At 44.2% G+C, this 12,062-nt stretch overlaps 1 protein-coding gene across 6 annotated transcripts in view; it reads right to left on the reverse strand.

Moving 5' to 3' along the window:
• The window catches only part of SIK3 (SIK family kinase 3), a 266,066-nt gene extending 254,982 nt beyond the window's left edge, over nt 1-11,084 (reverse strand). For all 6 annotated transcript variants that reach the window (XR_015141876.1, XR_015141875.1, XM_086339376.1 and 3 more), the window contains exon 1: nt 10,738-11,084. Coding sequence is in view for 4 of the 6 variants with exons in the window: in XM_086339376.1 (XP_086195502.1) it covers nt 10,738-11,010 (273 nt within the window). In the remaining 2 variants the exon portion in view is untranslated. The remainder of the gene's footprint in view (nt 1-10,737) is intronic.
• Nucleotides 11,085-12,062: the final 978 nt, after the last annotated feature.

Here is a 12,062-nt window from a genome sequence, read left to right on the forward strand (position 1 = left end):
TTCCCCTAATTAAGATAATCATAACCCAAACTTATTGTATTAAAGGCCTTCTACTGGAGATAAAAGGGCACATTGTCAGATGCTCAAAATACAGCAGTGGGTACACCCAAACACTGTAAGAACAATAGTCCATATGGCCCAATTACCACTGAAAACCTCTTAAATAACATATAAAGTACAGTAAGTACAACAAATCCAGACATCATGAGACTGGTGCATCACCACATTTATTCACATAATTATTTCCTTAATCATTTCCTTTATCATCTTTTTACCATTAAAAAAAAGAGAGGAGTAATTTACAATTTTCATCAATCTCAGAAATTCTCCCTCAGGTCTACCAAAAAAGTTATTTAAAAATCAAAGATTCAGGTAATCAGAATCTCTTTCTCATCAACCTTTCTTTTTGCCTTCAACAGCTCCTCCAATTTAAGTTTATACCTCTTTGTGAAAGATCAGGAGAGAATGATGATTCATAAAAAACAACTTAAAAGATCAGAGTCACAGTTTTTTCCTTCCTCGTCCAGGTTTGGTTCAGAACAACAACAAGGCAGTAGCTCCAGCCCTCTTTTAATGGGTTCCACATCTATCGCCCAAGGTTTACAGGTGCAGCAGGGAGTAACAGTCCTGCCTTCCAAGAAAACAAACGCAGAAGAGGAGACAATAAAGAAAAAAAAACTTCTGGTGGGCTAACCCTGGCACAGCCTTTCTGGAAAGCAATGTGCCAATATATGTATCAGTGTATTCTCTCGCCAGTAATTTCACATCCAACCATCTATCCTGAGCAAAAAATCAGAAATGCATCAAAGATTCATACACAAAAATGGTCACCACAGCAAATTTCTGAAGTGAAAAACTGGGAAGAATCTTAAAATATGAAAAAGGTCAAAAAATAACAGCAATCATATAATGGCAAAGGTCCGTATACAAAGGTCTCTCTAGTCAAAGCTGTGGTTTTTCCAGTAGTCATGTACGGATGTGGGAACTGGACCACAAAGAAGGCTGAGCACTGAAGAACTGATGCTTTCAAACTGTGGTACTAGAGAAGACTCACTGGAAGGACTGATGCTGAAGCTGAAGCTCCAATACTTTGGCCACTTGATGCAAAGAGCCGACTCACTGGAAAAGACCCTGATGCTGGGAAAGATTGAGGGCAGGAGGAGAAGGGAGCAACAGAGGTTGAGATGGTTGAATGACATCATCAACTCAATGGACATGAGTTTGAGCAAATTCCAGGAGATGGTGAAGGACAGGGAAGCCTCGTGTGCCGCAGTCCATGAGGTCGAAAAGAGTTGGACACAACCGAGGGACTGAACAACAACAACGATACAATGGCAAAGTGCACATCCATTAAAATTGATGTTTACAAATAGTTTCGAATGAGAAAATACCTATAATGATAAGGGGGAGGAATAAAATAGAGTATCAGTATGATCCTAATTATATTCTGCAAAAAATTAATAACTATTGCCTGTGGGTGACAGGATGATGGGTGATTTTTTTCCTTCTGCTTCTTATAAGTTTCCCCAATTATAAATGGAAAAAAAATAGAGCAAGGTGGTAGAAGAGAGCCCATAATAATAAGTAATTGGGTTGAAATAAGACAATTTACACTCCAGACCTCTTGTAGTCCACCTCTATCAGGTCTGAGCTGCAAGCATTCAACTGCTCCTTTACCTGAACACTTTGCCCACTCCAAGAAGAATAACATCCTCTTGTCTTCTAGTATCAGTAGTTGCTACTTTTTGCCTACAGATAACACAAAAAATACTACAAATATCATATATTAATGCATATATATGGAATCTAGGAAGACCGTATGGATGAACCTATTTGCAGGGCAGCAATGGAGACGCAGACATAGAGAAAAGTCTTATGGACACGGGCAGCGGGGAGGAAGGAGAGGGTGGGACAAAAGGAGAGAGTAACATGGAAGCATATACACTACCATATGGAAAACAGGTAACGAATGGAAATTTGCTGTATGACTCAGGGAACTCAAACCAGGGCTCTGTGACAACCTACAGGGATGGGAAAGGATGGGAGGTGGGAGGGAGGTTCAAAAGGGAGGGGACATATATATACCAATGGCTGACTCATGTTGATGTATTTTGAAAGTCGCTCAGTCGTGTCCAACTCTTTGCGACCCCATGGACTTATACAGTCCATGGAATTCTCTAGGCCAGAATACTGGAGTGGGTAGCCTTTCCCTTCTCCAGGAGATCTTCCCAATCCACATTACAAGCGGATTCTTTACCAGCTGAGCCACAAGGGGAGCCCAAGAATACTGGAGTAGGTAGCTGATCCCTTCTCCAGTGGATCTTCCCAACCCAGGAAATGAACCGGGGTTTCCTGCATTGCAGGTGGATTCTTTACCAACTGAGCTATCAGGGAAGCCCGAAGGTGATGTATGGCAGAGGCCAACACAATACAGTGAAGCAATTATCCTTCAATTCAAAATAAATAAATTTTTTTTAAATACTACTTGAATTAATTCATTAAAGGTAAGGCCCAATAAAAGTAACTCCCTGAAATTAAGGACCAGTGACAGAAAAATACCAGTTGCTTTAATCAGATCACTTAGTATACAGAACAAGTGGGAACCCCAGCAAACAGTATGAAGTTACTTCAGGAAACGCCAGCAGGAGAAGACAGACAGGAGGGTCTGCAAAGAAAAGCTCCAAGGCAGAAGAGGAAAAACAAGGTGCTGGCCGACTACGCTGACTGCCCCTGTGGGACCCTCGCAAGGCGGTGACCCACGGGGAGCCTGGGTATGAAAGAACTTTCCCCTTCAAATAAGGGACTTGAATTTAAATTGCAGGATTTAGTGAAATTAGACTGAACTTATTAATAATGAAAGTTTGAAATATGCCAAAAATAACTTGCCCAGAAAGGCGGTAAAATCTCTTTACCTAGAGATTTGTGAGAAAAAAGTAGAAAATTACTTTCCTTTAACATCTTAACTGGAGATAGAAAATTATTTCAGTAATAAAACTCTAAGATGCATTAAGAGTATTAAAAAAATTAAGTCAGCTCTCTCTTGTTTTTAATCCTTACATTTATTCCCTAAATGAATATTTACCAGCATCATAGTAGGCACTGGGCACACAGCAGCAAACACCACCTTAAAACGCCTGCCTCGTGGAAGTGACGTTCAGTTACCACAGTGTGTGCCTCCTGACAAGCCCTAAAAGATATTTTCTTCTTTTAATTTTTAAGTAAAATTATTTTTAGAAATTTCAAGCATGTGACAACACTGCCAGAAAACAAACAGCACCTAGCATTTGGACTGATCGAGAAAAGCCCTTAATAAATACTAGAGACATAAAACTAACAAAACTGTGTGGATGAGGCACTGAGGCGGCAGGAAGACAACTTCACTACATACAAGTCTGCACTTTTTTAATTTTGTGCCATCTATCATTCATTCCTAGTTTTTGATAAACAATTTTTTAAAAGTTTATTGGCTGGGTGGATGGAATGAATTAAATGAAAATCTCCTTCTCCAAAAATTCAGTCTCAAGAAATGTGCTAAGGAAGCCTAAAATTTTGCATTCAAGTTTTCTGGAGGGAGCAAAGAGAAGTAAAGCATACTACTGGTAAGTACAGACTGAAACTAGCTGAAACGAGGCAGAAATTTGAGGATTTCTCAGAAATTCCAAACCAAAACCTAAATATAGTTTAAGATAACTGGCCAAAAGTATCCAACTGAGTGAGCCCAGCCTACACAGTGGAGCTTACACAGGCAATGGGTTTGAGTCTCCTTCCTTTTCAGTTTCTGGGAAACGAGGCTGAGTATTTGCAACCTGATTCCTAAGTCTCTGAGACAGTAAATTCTGAGATGAAATACTCACCAGTGTGGCTAAAGACTCCTGGTCTACTGTGGATCACACACCTCCTAAACAGAAATATGACATAACTATGCCACAGTTCATCCAACAGTTTTGTCCTCAGCTGATGGAATTTTTAACTCTAAACAGATCCAAAAGAAACTCTTTCAAGCTAATACATCCAAAACTATTGAGGGCTTTTCAAAGACACTGCCAAAGCCATTTACTTAACAGTATTTATTACATTGGAACAAAAGTCCATGAGAATGTGTCTAATTTTCACCCTCTGGATGCTATCAGTCATCCATAGCCAGCATGACTATACTATTATGCCAGAAGGGACCAGTCTATTCACCGTTAGAAAGTAGAAGGCAGGGACTCACCTGATGGGTGAGATCATTCACCTGCGGAGCAGGCCAGAGCTTTCAGCTCAGAAACTAGAACCACGTAAGGGCAGCTCTACATAAATGGTCCTCTTGGCCCTCACCTGTATCATCAATGTATGTATCTTGGTGACCAGTTCTCTTCATGAGTTATAAGATGGCACCATCCCCTGGAAACTGGTAGTGATTTGGTAAATAGAGAGTCCATCTGAGAAAGGTACCTTCAAAGACAGACCAGACCAACCCAACACAGCAAAAGTATAATTACTCATATTCCCTGGGTGTGAGCTAGATATAGTGGCAAAAGAAAACTATATAAGGCAGACTGTGTTTATGGTCATTGCTTTTTCTGTGCTTATTTCTCTCTTTTTACTTCTTCAGCATTTTTTAGGTCTTTACTGAATTTGTTACAATACTGTTTCTATGTTTATTGGTTGTGAGGTATGTAGGATCCTAGCTCCCTGACCAGAGACTGAACCCACATCTCCTGTGTCTCCTGCATGGCAGGTGGATTCTTTACTGGCTGAGCAAAGTCTGAGATTTTAAGTTCATCTTTCCAGACTCTGAAAAAAAGAGGAGAAGGAAATGGCAACCCACTCCAGTGTTCTTGCCTGGAGAATCCCAGGGACGAGGGAGCCTGGTGGACTGCCGTCTATGGGGTCGCACAGAGTCGGACACGACTGAAGCGACTTAGCAGCAGCAAGATCTTTTTTTAGTGCTCCCCAAATAGACAACTATTTGTTGGCTGATCACGTTTACTTTGTATGTAAAATGTATGCCATTCTCTTATAGTGTGAAAGAACAGAAGTTGTTAAAATTTAACACCTCCCCTATCTGAAGAAATGAATCAGAAGAAGCTTTTTTACCCTAAGCCATAAATACCCAAAATGACTTTTTAAAGACATAAGTCAGATAACATCAGTGCTCTGCCTTGATATCCCCTGAGGTCAATCCCTTATTTCATACCCAATTCCATAAAATGGCCTGTAAGACCCGTATGATCTGGCCCCTATCTAACCCCCTGATCTCAATTCCTTACCATCCCTTCTCTCACTGGTTAAGCTCTTAGGCATCCTGACCTTGGGTCTAATCTTTAGACAAACCAAGTTCATTTCTACCCAAAGGCCTCTGCGTGCCATTCCTTCTTCCTAATCTTCCCAAACTGGCTCTTTCTCATTATTCAGGTGATCAGCTCAAATATCACCACCCTGGAAAGGCCTTCCCTGACACTGGATGTGAAGCAGCACCCTGCCCCAGACACTCTCTAGCCCATTTATTTTTTTCATAGTATTTGTCACTATATAAAGTTATTTGTTTACATGCTTCTCATCTGTCTCCTCCCATAAGAAAATAAGTTCCAAGAAGGCAATAGCTTTTTTTCTCTCTCATTCATGGGGTATTCAAGAGCCAGAGCAGAAGCCTGGCACAAAATTTGCATTCAGTAAATACTTGCTGAATGAATGAATGGATAACAGAAAAGTTCCATTACTATGCAGAGAGGTTTTAGGTGTTTTTTAGACTTACAGAGACACTGGTAGAAAGAACGCATATCTTTTTCTTTTCAGAGCATCCATTTTGTTCTCTTTTATGCCACGAACTAGAAAACATTAGCCAGACTGATGCCTGGAAAATGAAAACAGCACTTCTGGCACAGAAATAACTAGTCTGGGCACCTCTGGCTTGAGCCAGATCTCTGACTTTCTAGGGAGCTGGCACCAAAGTCAAAATGTTAAACAGCTTTGATGCTGAAAAGTGGAATGCTGGTATTTTGACTCTGGAGAAACTAGTCCAAATCATTCTTAGCTCTTCACAAAGTTTCAACACATCTCTATCAAAATGAAGTTAGTCATCTTTCAACAGTCATTTCTAGATTATCCAGAGATGGAACTATTCTCCTCCAACGTAACTAATATTCATCTTTAATTTCAATTTCTTTTTGACATAATTCTCTTTTCTATTTACTAATGAATCTTGTTTTCAGCCTGCTGACGAGCACAAGCATCATCCTTAGAGTAAAAACAATACTATTAGCCCGCTTTGAGCTGCTCTTCTCATGGAAATGAGCGCGCTAAACCACATGGCACACAAATGCATCCTGGCTGATCAGTATTTGGAATGGGGTCATGGGGCAAAATGTTTCCTCTGCGTAATATCTAAAGTTAAGAATCCTGACCTTGGCCTTCTAAGTAGCACACCCTGCACCCAAGTGCAAATGTGTCCTTAGGCTTGTAGGAATATTTCTTCATACTCTCCATGAAATTTAAGGAGTTCTCTGGAAAAAACACTGCAAACTCTGCTCTATCACCAATGTGACAAAGTGTAGCTATACAAACACCCTGAGTATTCAAGGCAAACCAAATAAAAGCCAGTATTAGTCACAGTTTTCATTAGACAAGTCTCCTAAGTGTCTGAAAAATTTAATGGGAAATTATGTTTTTAAATGTCAATTTCATGAAATTAGCCCAAAGTCCACAGGAATTAAATCTACTCTCTCAAAGAGGCACCTGAAATAATAGCAAACTATTTTTTTACCCTGAAATCACATCATCAGGATAACATCTACCTACAAAACTGTTCCAAAGGGGGTGAAAAGCAAACAAGGGGAACCATGTCTTACTCATCTTTGTTCCAACAGTATCTGAGGATGAAGATGAAGAAGATGGTGATAACATTTACCATATGCCTACTAGGTGCCAGGCACATTTGTTCTCAAAGTTTCAAATATATTATTTTATCTTCAGAACACCCTAATTTGTGAGCAAAGTATTGATACTATTGTCATCTCACTTTATACATGAAGAAATCCAAGCACAGACAGGTTAAATTACCTGTAAGTAGCAGAAGACCCAAACCCAGTCAGTCCCATCCAAAGCTCAAGCTCTTCCCACGAACCAATAAACACGCAAGTGATGTACATTTATTGAAATACATTTTTAAAGTATTTGACCAATGGCTTTTATAGTCATGGATACTTTCTTTTTAATGCATACAAAATATACCTACTCTCTGTTCCCATTCATTCACCCAGTGAAGGTATAATTAGGCACAGGCAACCCACTATAAACAACTGACAATAGAAAATCTTTTTTTTTTCAATCTTCTAAATACTTCATAGTGTCCTACCAAAAGAAGAGGACCAGAGAATCTCAAACCAAGGCTCCTCCACAAAAGGGAACTCAAAGAAGGTGGGACAAAGACAGCCAGGGTGAGCTGCTGACCAAAGTATGTCACAGACGCACATTCTCTCCTGGTAACTGCTCTGCAGTGGCGCTGTAAGCACTGCAGTGCTGCCAATATTAAGTCTGAGCTCATGAATGCCGTGCTGCAAAAGTCACCAACAACAGAACAGGAAAATACTTCCCGTTCTCTACTTGTTTTATTCATCCCAGGGTCCTGATCTAGGAGGTTGGAGAGTTAACAGAATTTGGGAAAGGGCCATCTTTACCACTTACTGTTGGACAGAGCATGGTAGCTTGGTCAATAAATAAAGTTTACTTTAGCCTCTTAGTCTGTGTGTGTGAGAAAAGATGACCATAAATATCTCTCTAATGTTCAGAAAACACCTACTACCTAACCTCTTTCAAACACCACAAATATCATCTGAATTACCTGAGTCTGATGGTTATATATGGTTATAGGAAAAACCCAGACCATTCAGTGGCTGACAGGGAGCAGAAAGAAAAAAAAAAATCACATACCTCTAAAAGACAAACAAATGAACAAAAAGATACATCCTGAAAACAGAAGAGGAAAAAAAATAGGTGAAAATAGGTGATTCTCTTTGGTTCCAAGTTACCTGACTACAGAAGTAAGATAAACGCTGCAGTGCACAGGAGAAAAATCTCTCTACCTGAGTAACTGAACAGCAGCTTCTGCAACTGCCAATACCCAGGCACCTTCCTCGCCATTATATAACCAAACCCTGGCCTTAATAGGCCATCATACCGTACGTCAACAGTTGTTAGACACATCTGAGCTGCAAGCATCTGAGAAACCTTTCCAAAGTGGATTCAGATAAGCAAGAAGCAAGCCAAAATATGTTCATCATTTACCCAGAGCACATGACAACTCCTTGTGAATTAAGCTTCACGCGTGTCGGCAGAGTAATTTAAGAAGCGAGAGAGAGGGTGCCTGTAACTAGGAAATTGCACACTGCTACAGAAACACAAATGAGTGCTGGTGTGGTCCCGTCACACATGCAACTCATTGTCCAAGCCATTTCAGCCTCATTCAAGATTTTGAATATTTCCATACATAGGAATTGCATAACTGCCGACCACAAATGATCAAAGATAAAACCCAACATAAACAGTGACGCCAGTTTATAAACAAGCTGATGTTTAAAATGCTGCAGTCCTAAAGGATACCAACAACTTAGAGAAAAACTTAGACACACACACACTGGAAAATTAGAAAGCGGGCAGACCAGCCATAATTAGCCACTGGCTTTGCTGACTACTGAAGATAGAAATGTCTCCATTATGTATAAAGCCAAGAATCAACTGTTTGCAATTACATTTACAAAAACATTGAACCCTCTGTCCCAGATTTTTTTAATCATTATTTTGGTGTATCCAAGGGCTGGGCGATACAGAATTCTTTAAATCATAGATACCATAAACCAGGCAGCCAATTAAGTTCATAGAGTCCATCCCCCAGAGGTCAGAGCAAAATAATCAAAGAAGCCCAAGTGATTACTTAGGTGGGAGGGGGAGGGTGTGGAAAAGGAAATACCAAAACAAGGAACAAGGCTGGAACAATTAGAGTTGTTTGTAAATATAGATTTGTCTTGGCTAACTGTAAATGCAATAGGAAACATTCAGAGGGGCAGGGATGCACCAGAGTCTTGGTTAAGTCTACTCCGTGTCAGGGTCTGAGGGTAGCATCAGGAAACCTTGGACTCTGGTATCTCATTCAGCTCAGACCTGCAGACTTGAGGCCCTCTGATAAAAACTGAAAAAAAAAAAAAAAAGGCTGAAGGGGGCCCCCCCCAAAAGGAAGTGAAACTGACCAATCAATTTTCCACAGCCACCCACCCACCCCACAACCCTGGTAAAAAGGGCCCTTTAGAGTCTGACAGAAAGGAGGGAAAAAGGAACTTCAGGTCATAAGTAAGAGGGAGAGAAGGCAGAGATAAGTCACTGCCTTCTGAAAACAACAGACTGCCATACAAGCGAAAACAAGGACCAAAGACTGGGCTGAGGAGGTGAGGGGAATTGATGTGGCTTTGGTAGGAAGCAGCAGCAGCTGTAAGGGTTCTTCATCGAGCTGAGGGAAACACAAATTGCAGTTTTAAATATAATGAATGACTTCACCAAAAGTGTTCATTCAAGTGAGAGATGGAGCAAAGAAAGAAATCTGAAGTATAAATGGGTTCTGGGAGTCCTATCAAAACCAAGCAGTTCCTCCTGGTGTCTTCACTGCCAAGACTCCCAGTGAAGAAGGCCACAGGAAAGAACTAACCATATTTCCTCCAAAAACGAATTTTGTAGGTAAAATTTTAAACGTGTACGATATGGCTTCCTAATTGACCTTGCCAATTTCACCACCACTGCTCCACAAATCCCTTGGGAACCAAAGGGCCCAATGAGTGTCCGGATTCTTCACACACCTCCCCAGTCTCCAGACGCCCCCCCGCCCCACCACCACTGACAGCCCACCCTAGGTTCTGTAAACTGTATGGTTCTGGACCCTCCGACAACTAAATATAACCAGCAATCCAGCTCTCCCGAATTGTTTAACCCCTGATTACCTAGGGCCACTACAAAGCAGGGGTACCCCTGGGTCTCTGTTCCCTGACCCCTTTCCTGTGGAAAAGCAAAGTAATTTTTTTCCTCCTTATTTCCCCATTTTTTTCATCGCCGGCTCCAATAATCTTCTCTGTCCTGTCTCTCATTCTCACCATCTAGCAGTCTTGGGCGACCAAATGCTGCCTGGTGCCGCTGTCATAAGGTACCAGGTCCCTCATACCTTCCAGTACCTTGTACCCCCACTCAAGACCCCAGCCATCCTTCTTCCCCTCAAAAGCCCACCCGTGTCAGTTTCACCCTTGTTTTCCCCCATCCTCCTGGTCCATATTTCCTATTCCCCTGCCCTCATTCCCGCAGGATTTCCTAATTTCTGGTTTCAGAGGCTTCTTAGCTTACTGTCTCCTGGCTCCGGGAGAGTTCCAAACGTCTTTCTCATCACCCCTGCTACGACCCTCCGCACAGCCCGGGGAGCCCCCTGCCCATCCCCGGCTCTCTAGTTCCCCAGGTCCCGGCGCTCAGTGGCCGCTTTGCGCCCCCTCTGCTGTGCAGTTACCCTCTCCCGGGCCCCACGGTGCCCCCCCGCCTCCTGCTCTCTCTCTCCTCACTCTTGCCCGATAACCCCCTACCCGCTTCCCTGTTCCCAACGCACTCCCGAGCCCCGCTCGCGGCGCCGACCCCTCCACCTCGGTGTCGCGGGGCTCCCCTTCCCCCGCCACACTCGGACGGTCCCGGGCCGCGCAGCCCCGCCGCCGCCAGGTCCCGCCGCGCCACTACCTTGGCCTTAGTGACGAGGTGCGTGGCCCGCTTGACCACCGCGAAGTTGCCCTTGCCGATGGTGCGGTCGATCTCGTAGTAGCCGATGCGGGCAGGCACCGGCCCGCGGGAGGCCGGGGCTGGGGGACGCGGCGGGCCAGCCGCCGGGGGGACAGCAGCGGGGGCGGCCGGGGGTCCCGGGGCGGGCGGAGGCAGCAGGCGGCCGGCCGGCCCGGCTCCCCCCGCTCCGGCCCCGGCAGCCCCGCCAGCTCCGCTCGCCGCCGCCGCCGCCATCTTGTTGTGCAGTGAAACCTCCGGGGCCGCGGGGAGCCGGCGGTGGGGGGGGGGGGGGGGAGGGAGAGGGGGCGGGGGGGGCGGGAAAAGAGGTGGGGGGGCGGCGGACGTCACTCCAGGAGGCGGAGCGCCCGCGCCGCCGGGGCCGGGAGCCATGGCAACCTGTCGTCACGTGCCGACGCGCGTCACTGCCCGGAGCCTTGGCAACCATGACCTCACCGGCTAGCTCGACCTTCCCGCGTGGGCCCGGTTCCTCCGGCGCCGGCTCCCGGGTGCCCCCCTCCGGGGAGGAGACAGTGGGTACCGCAAGTGTGCCAGCCAGTTCCAAGCCATCGCAACATTGCCCAAGTCGGGGGCTGCTTGTGCCTGACCCAAAACCTGCCCTCGATCCTCCCAGGAACTGCTAATGTCACCTCCTACTGTGACCTCTGTCCCAGTTCGGCAATCACCCAGCCTCCTTTAAAGCAAAGTATTTCCTCATCATCAAAAATATTAGCACTGTCCCACTTTAGCCCTTGAGGCCCCAAAGGCAGGAACAACTACATTACTGAAGCAACTGTAACCAAGTCGGTAGCGAGGCAGGGGAATTCTTCAGTAAAATTCCTTCCTCTTACCACCTGGTACAACCAATCTAATTGTCACCGAATGTAGAAGAATAGGGAAAGTAAGACTTGCGTGTTCAAGGGCGGAGAAACCAGCCCAAACACGCATTTCAGTCATTGGGTGGGTGAGGGCCAGAGCAGGGACGTCATTTTCCTTCCTCCCACCCCTTCTCTGAACAATTCTATAGCTAGGTGATTGTCAAAGTGCCTGCATCCTATTTCTGTCACTTGTAAAACCCTGGTGAAGCAATGTGCGCATTGTCCAGTGAGTCACCTCATGGTTCAGGACGATCGGTCTGTTGGGCAAAATAAATAAGTAAATAATAAAATAAAAATTCCACCCCTACCAGCGACTCTCCAAGGACATTAAAGGTGATCAAATCAAATTCCAACAATAAATCTCATATCCCTTTTCTCTTCTCTGTTATCTGCTCTTCTGCACCCTCCAGC

The sequence above is a fragment of the Bos grunniens genome, chromosome 15, assembly GCF_055505025.1.
Source record: "Bos grunniens cultivar Pamir isolate PY7600 chromosome 15, Bosgru_T2T1.0, whole genome shotgun sequence".
Lineage (NCBI taxonomy): Eukaryota > Metazoa > Chordata > Mammalia > Artiodactyla > Bovidae > Bos > Bos grunniens.